The following is a 7,279-nucleotide window of genomic DNA, read 5'->3' on the forward strand; positions in this document are numbered from 1 at the left end:
GGACCTCTGTCACCCTCCTCCCCAGCGCTGCTCCTATTCCCCTTGGGATTTGGCAGTATTTTCTTCCTCCTGGCAATGGCTTGGCTCAAACAGGAGAAGACCCCCCTCCCCTCCCCACCAGAGAGCTGCACGTCACTGATGGGAAGCCCCCCAAGAGCAATGGGACTGTCCCCTGGGGTGGGGGGCATGTCACCCCAAAAATTGGCCCTGGCTGGGCAGCACGGGCCGTTTTGGGATGTGACGGCCCCATGCCAACGGCATACCGGTCCCTGTCCGCTGAGAAGCAGTTTTCTGGCTCTGGGCTCCCTCCCCAAGGAGGGACATGGGCCAAGCGGGGCGGTGGGGACCATGGTGGGAAGCAGGTCCCATCTTGTCCCCGTCGCCCCGCCCCGGGTCTCAGTACCCTGATGTAAAAGAGCCGTTGGAGGTTTCGGTGTAGAAACAGGTACTGTGGGACGTACTGGTGAGGCTGTAGGCAAAATACGCCACGGCCGAGCCCAGTGTTAAGCCTGTCATGTAGGACACGGTCATGGTGTTCCCTGCAGGAAGGGACACAGGGTGTCAGGGCGCTCTGGCCACCCCACGTGGGGGTCCCTGGGAGGGCTTGGTCCTACCTGCCAGCTCCCGCTGCTCAGGGCTCACTTTCCCAGCAGCCAGGATCATGGGGACACTGCCGAAGTAGCCGTTGGTGATGCCCATGAGGAGAGAAAAGATGCAGGGCCAGGCAGGGTGGCCAAAGGTGGGCTTCCCATTGGGGTAGACGCACATGATGAAGAGGGGGATGAAGACCACGCGGAGGCAGGAGTAGATGAGGAGGTGGGTCCCTCTCCAGTCATAGGGCAGGGCAGCCAGGATCTGCAGCGAGGGGCAGAGACCACGCTGTGGAGACTGGGAAGGGCAACATGGTGCCCAAAATGGGGCAGCAAGGAGAAGATGAGATGGTGGCAAGTCCATCTGCTGCAGGAGCCCAACCTCAGCCATGCCAGTGAGCAACCTTACACTATTTAGATACCCATGGGGTGGAGATCGCCCCTAGCAGAGCCAAGCAGCTTTGAAAGAGGGCACAAAAAGGAGGCATGGTGGAAGGGACGCATCCGCCCCACCGCGTTGGAGTAGACCTCTCTCCTACCTTGCCGACGAAGTCGGAGAGGTTGAAGATGGCCATGATGAGGATGGGGAGCCATTCCCCCAGCGTGCAGTTGTGGATCTCTGACTCCAGCCCGGGAAAGAGGCACAGTGTGATGAAGTAGGTCATGGCGATGGAGAGCATGTAGGCCCAGATGAGCCGGGACACGACGTAGCGGTGGAGCAGCATGTCTGGCAGGTACGGGCAGCACGGCTCAGCCAAAACCCACAGCCCTACCCTTGCAGAAAGTCTTGCCCGCACCCCAACAGTGGCTTCCAAAGACGTGATTGCCCCGTGGTTTTGGGTGCATTGAGAAGGGACGACCCTTCCCCAAAGCCCTACGCCACTGATCGCTCCTTCTGCCCCACAATGCTGCAAAATTGGCTCAACCCCCCCCCCTCCCCTGAGCCCACCACCCACCTCTGAAGCTGGGCCAGCTCCTCTTGATCTTGGGCCGAGGGACATCAAAGCGCATGTAGGTGCCGCTGCCGGCCAGCTCGGCTTCGGGGCCTGGGCTGCCCCGGGGGGAGCTCAGCTGCCCCCGTGATCGGTTCTCCTGCATGGGGGAGAGAAGAGACACCAGTGCTGAGGGCCAGTGGGGAGAGAGACACCCCAGGGAGCATCAAGGAAACCTGCCCTTGGCTTACAAATCGGACATCCTCGGCGGTGACATCGTGGTGGATGCGGTAGCCTGTCCCGTGGTCACCAGCCCCCCGAGGCTCGGGGACACCCTTGCGGGAGCAGGTGGTGTAGTAGCGGACGAAGCGGGTGCGCTTCACCAGGAGGTGGAGGATGAAGCACGTCAGCTCCATGCCAATGGAGATGAAGAAGAAGATGACCGTATTCTCCTTCTCATCCGACAGCAGCAGCTTGGTGAAGATGCGGCTGAGTGAGATGATGACCCCAGCGGTGCCTGGTGGCGTGGGAGAGTTATTGGCACCGGGTCGTGTTGACCCCGTGGCTCGGGGACCCCCAGCATCCCCGCACCGTATGGAGGCGATGCCTCCAGGTGTGAAGTAGCTACAAGCAGTGTTTTTTGGGGCAGTGGAGCCAGGTCCCAGCAGACACCCCCACCCCCAGCTTGGCACGTCAGCGTGCAGTGGGTCTTGCAAGTGACCTGCAAACCATTAAACACCCTGGTTTGCTGGGAAGCACCCTGGGGTGTTCCTGATCTGCTGGCAACCTGGCCAGGCTGTGCTGGGGACAGTGGGGCCCCGGGTGTGAGTCGCCGGGGCCCTGGGAGACAGTAGAGGAGGGTTGTCCCCCCATGAGTGAGCCCCCACGGTCGAACACGGACACGGACGCAGGTACTTACTCTCGCCCGTCATCACCCCCTGTGTGTAGCGCTTGGGCAGCAGCCCCGTGTAGCCGTAGAAGCTGGATTGCTGCACTTCAGGAGAGATGCGCCGAGGGGAGAAGGAGGGATTATTGCTGCAGCCGAAATGCCGGGTAGGGGGGAAGAAACCCCAGTGGGGGCCCACATGCCATGCCACCCAGGATCTGTACCCTCCCTGAACAGCCAACGCAGCTCCCAAAGCCTTTTTGCCCCAAAAGTGGGGGGGCTTGTTGCCCTTCCTGGATGCCCCACCATGGCTGGTCCCACCAAGAGTGGCCACCAGGTACAGGGGCTTGGGAAACCACCATGGTGACCAAAATGGCAAAGCCATCGTGGTGTCGGGGACCGATACACGGTTTGGTGCTGGTGTCCCCGTCCAGTCCCACTGTGCCTGGACAGAGGTGGAGGGGATGGGGCAGGGACACGAGGGTTAGCTTATAGGGATCGGAGCAAGAGGTTGTCCCAGGAGACCACGGCTCTTGGGGATGGGGTTGTGTTCCCACCCCTATCTGAAGGGTTGTGCTTGCCCCAGCGTCAGCTGCTGTCCCGCATACCTGTGCAGCCAAAGGCCACCACCCCGACGGCCACCAGGTTGATGGCGTAGGCTTGCCTGCGGGTGAAGAGCTCCAGCCAGACGTCACAGATGCTGACGAAGAGCAGAGGCCCCAGGGCGAAGAGGTACCCTGCGGGTGGGAGATGGAGGCGGGTGGGGGGGGGCAACATGGGGTCGGTGCTGCTGGAGGCTGTGGGGACCCCCACTCACCCACAGAGATCCGGGTGTGCAAGCTTAGCAGCTCCACCAGCGCGTTGTTGAGGATGACGGCCACCAAGGCCACTAGGATGTAGGTGAGGCTCATGTCAAAGACGATGGAGGTCCCTGTGGAGGAGAGGCAGGTGATGGGGGGTGGTGGGGGTCCCGGCTCCCCTGGAAGCAGCGCTGAGCTCTCCCCAGGGTTGGGGTGACTGGGAAGTGCTGCAGCTGCTGGAGACCTACCTGGGTATTTATGGTGCAGATAGTCCACATCAGTGATAAAGCTGTTGTATGGCAGAAGAAATCCCACCCCGGCCAGCAGCATGGCAAAGTAAATCCCATGATATCGATCCTGAGGCTCGGGATCCTCAGAAACTGCCCCAAAAGGGGAAAGAAAGAGAAAAAGACATGACAGTGGCACTGCTGCACCCATGGGACCTGCAGCAGACCCCAGCCATGGAGCGACAAATGGTGCTTCCCCATCCTTTATGGCAAATGAGGAGGGCACCTACAGCGAGCAGCCCAGCGCCCCGCAGCTCTCATGAATAAACGGCCCCAGTCCCGAGAAACCCCTTCCCTAAATAAAGGCATTTCTCTGGAGACCCAGGAGGTGGGCAAACACCGGGGCTTCGGGGGCTGATGAGTTTTAACAGCAGGCAAATAACCTGAGTGCCGGGCAGCGGAGGTAACGGCCAGAGTCAAGGTGCAGGAGGGGTTGGAGGGGTGCGGAGGTGGACAGGGCTGTCCCGGGATGTGGAGCGGGACTGGAGTAAATCCCAGGAGCATCCCTGAGCCCGGCACGGGAAACGCTGCGGGTTCGGGGTGAGCCAGGCAGCAGAGCCAGGGCATGAACCCCCAACGCTTTGCCAACCTGCGGAGCCCGCTGCCACGGGATGCTGTGCGGCTCACGTGGGTACAAACAGGTCCAAAAAAAGGCATTAGGTAATTTCATGGTATTTTAGGCCATTTGTGGCTATTAAACCCATCCCAGGGAGCTCCTAAATGGGTGGGAAACCAGCAGGGAAGCCGGCTCCCGGCTGTGGGTCGGGGCCGTGCCTGCCCTCACCGGGCTCCATGAAGGTGAGGACACCCTTGGCCTGGCTGCCCCGCTGCAGCTCGTCCTCCTCCAGCTGGTAGCTGTCGAAGCTGAAGCTCATCACCACGTTGCCCTCCGGCGTCCCCGCCGGGCTCAGCTCCTTGAAGCGCTCAGCTCCCACCGAGCCCATCGTGGCCAACCTGGGAGGGAGAATGGTGACACCCCCTGGGGCACAGCTCCTGTGTCCCCCTGCGGATCGTCCCCCACGTGATGCCCGGGGTCTGCGAGGGACGGATGGCAGCTGGCTGGCCCTGAGCCTTCGCCACCCCACCATGCTGCTGCAGCTCCTATGTTTTTTCCACCTGGAAAGATGCTCTCCGCGAGGAGAGCGGGGTCCCTCGACTCACCGGGTAGGAGTTCGGATTTGGGGTGGTGAGCGGTGATCGGGGCGATGATTCACATGAGCCACCCCCGAGGCACAGCGCTCGCCCCAGCCTGGCTCAGCACCTCACTGGGATGCTACCAGTGCCAAACGCCGCTGCGATTTCCAAAAGCAATTAGAGAAATTAATGGGTGAAATCCACTCATGGTGGGTGGTTGCTGAGGAAGATCCCGGCTGCCTTGAGAAGCCCTTTCTCTCCGCAGGCAGCACCCGCTTACGCTGGTTTATGCCCCTTTTCAGCATCTCTGCTGCCCGGGGCGGGGGCAGAGCCACGGGCCTGGACAGACACACTCCTGCAGCCTTTTCAGGCAGAAGATGGGATGCGACCTGGCTTTTAAGGTGAGCATTTCACATCTGCTTCTCCGAGGGGCTGTGGCACAGCAGGGAGGTGCTCAGAGAGCCACCGGAGAGACCCCGAGAGCTGCCCGAGAGGGTTTGTACCAAATGCATCCCAAAACGAGCTCCCAAAACACCTGACATCCTCCAGCGACCCCCCACCAGAGCCACCAAACCCACGGTTCCTCCCTCTGGGGCCATCCCAGCCCAGGCCCTGGGGGGCAGCAGGGGGGGGTCCACTCTGTATTACCAGCGCCAGTCGCTAGATGCCAGCCTGCCTCCGTGCCCGCGGACCACCCAGCCGGGGAGGGGGGGATTTGGGGGGGTTTGAGGGGGGGAAAATCTCCTCCAAGGCAGCAGGTTGAGGCAGGCAAGGGAGGAAAAAATCAATGACAGTGATTTCTCTGGTCTCTCTGCCAGACGTGGCATTTGCAGGAGCCGAGAGGTGTTCCTGCATCTCCCCAGCTGTGCCAGGGTGGGTGGGTGGGGGGATGCTGGGGGTGGTGTCCCTGGGGTGGGTGGCAAACGTGGTGCCCACAAGACCCTGCGAGCACAATCCTGGAGCCTAAAATGCATCTGCTCGCTGGCAGGGGCTGGTGGCACAGAGCAGCGCTGCCACGACCCCACGGCTCCGCTGAGGCCACAGCGCTGGCGGGGGCCTGGCTGGGGCTGGGCTGGGGTCCCCACCCTGCACCACGCCGGGGTGGGCCCCAAGACCCCTCACCCCACCCCCGAGCACCGCGGGTAGAACAACCCAGCGGGACGCTTTTTGGCTGGGGACACCGCTCCATCCCATTGCTCACGGCGGAGTTGGCTGCGATCCCCTCCATCGAGCACCCTCCTGCGCCTGGTGCTACCCCAGGCAATAAAACCCAGTGGGAAGCATCTCCCGGGATGCCGGGAAAGCCTGTTGCAGGGTTGTTTGGGTTTTGGTTTTGTTTTTTTTTTGTTGTTGGTTTTTTTTTGTTTTTTTTTGTTTTTTTTCCAGTAGTAGAGATCCCAGCTGGAGAACATGCTGGCTGGAAACGCTTCCGTACCTACTGGAGCCCAAACTTCTTTGGGGGGCCGGGAGCAAAGCGGGATGCGCTGCACAGCCACGGTGCTGGACCAGCCCCCCCAGCACCCACCTGCCTCCCCGGCTCCCAGCATCCCTGCGCCGCGGTAAATCGGATTTTCCCCTCCCTTTGGATTTACACCCGTCTATACTGTGGTGGTGGTGGGAGGACACTCGGGCCCTGTGCCCCCCCCCCTCCGGACCCAAGTGGGGACGGAAGGGGGGTCCCCCATCACGGTGGGAGGTCTCACCCAGGGACAGGGCACCCTCAGGGCCGGGTAAGAAGGGGGCACCCCAGCCCCGTTGCACCCCGGTGCTGGGGGACCCCCGCGCAGCGCTGACCCCCACCCCGTCGGGGCAGAGAAACGATTTTTGCTGTGGCAAAAAGGTGTCCCCCACCCCCCCCCCCGACATCTCGCAAGCAGCCAAGTTGTGATAAAGATAAAGAGGGGGAATTCAATAACGCTCCCCCGTCCTCGGGCTGAAGGAGAAGCAGCACCTCGGGGGGGGGATGCGGGGGGGGGGGGGCGACACGGCCCCGGCCGCGCCCGGGGGAGGATGCTCGGGAGCCGGGGAGGGCAGGGGGGGCTCGGGGTGGGGTGGTGGTCTCCCCTTTCCCCACTCCCCCCCCCCGCCCTTCCCGCACACCGGCGGTGCCCAACAGGTCGGCGGCGGCTCTTACCTCCCTCCGCCGCGGCGGCTCTGCGGCATCGGCGCTGCCCCCGCCCCGCTCAGCACCGGCGGCCGCCGCTCCCCGGCCCCGCCATGCCGGAGCCTCCTCCGGGGGGGGAACGGGAAAGGGGGTGGGGGGGTTGAGTGGGGGGGGGCGGAGCGGAGCCGGAGGGAGGCCGGGCAGCGAGTGCGGCGGCTGCGAGCGAGGAGCAGAGGCGGCCCCGGCCCTGCCTCCCCCCTCCCCGCATCCTCCCGCCTCCCCTTCACTCCTCCTCCGCTCCCCCCACCATCCCCCGGCCCCTCCCGGGGGCGCACCGAGCACACATCCCCCCCACACCGGCAGCCCCGGGCCGCCGGGCGAGGGCTGGGTCAGCCCCCGGGGGCCGTAGGAAAGGTTTTTCCAATGAAAACAACACGTTCCTACTCCTGTCTATAGGTACCGCCTATAGGTACTGCCTACAGGCACTGCCTATAGGTGCTTTGAAGGGTTTCGGAGGCTTGGAGCGGGTTGTAAAGGGAGATTAAT

General features: G+C 62.9%; 1 protein-coding gene across 1 annotated transcript; it reads right to left on the reverse strand.

Annotated features, from left to right (window-relative positions):
- Window positions 1-396: 396 nt before the first annotated feature.
- On the reverse strand, window positions 397-6,792 carry SLC29A4 (solute carrier family 29 member 4; the record flags this gene model as incomplete). The annotated part of the gene is made up of 11 exons (XM_082490492.1): window positions 397-539; window positions 615-855; window positions 1,130-1,317; window positions 1,547-1,682; window positions 1,774-2,039; window positions 2,442-2,516; window positions 3,017-3,145; window positions 3,226-3,339; window positions 3,457-3,588; window positions 4,280-4,449; window positions 6,764-6,792. The coding sequence occupies 11 exons, from the start codon at window positions 6,790-6,792 to the stop codon at window positions 397-399; spliced, it is 1,623 nt and encodes a 540-aa protein (XP_082346618.1).
- Between the last annotated feature and the right edge of the window lie 487 nt (window positions 6,793-7,279).

This window comes from Vanellus vanellus, assembly GCF_965231255.1.
Source record: "Vanellus vanellus genome assembly, chromosome: 14".
Classification (NCBI taxonomy): Eukaryota; Metazoa; Chordata; class Aves; order Charadriiformes; family Charadriidae; genus Vanellus; species Vanellus vanellus.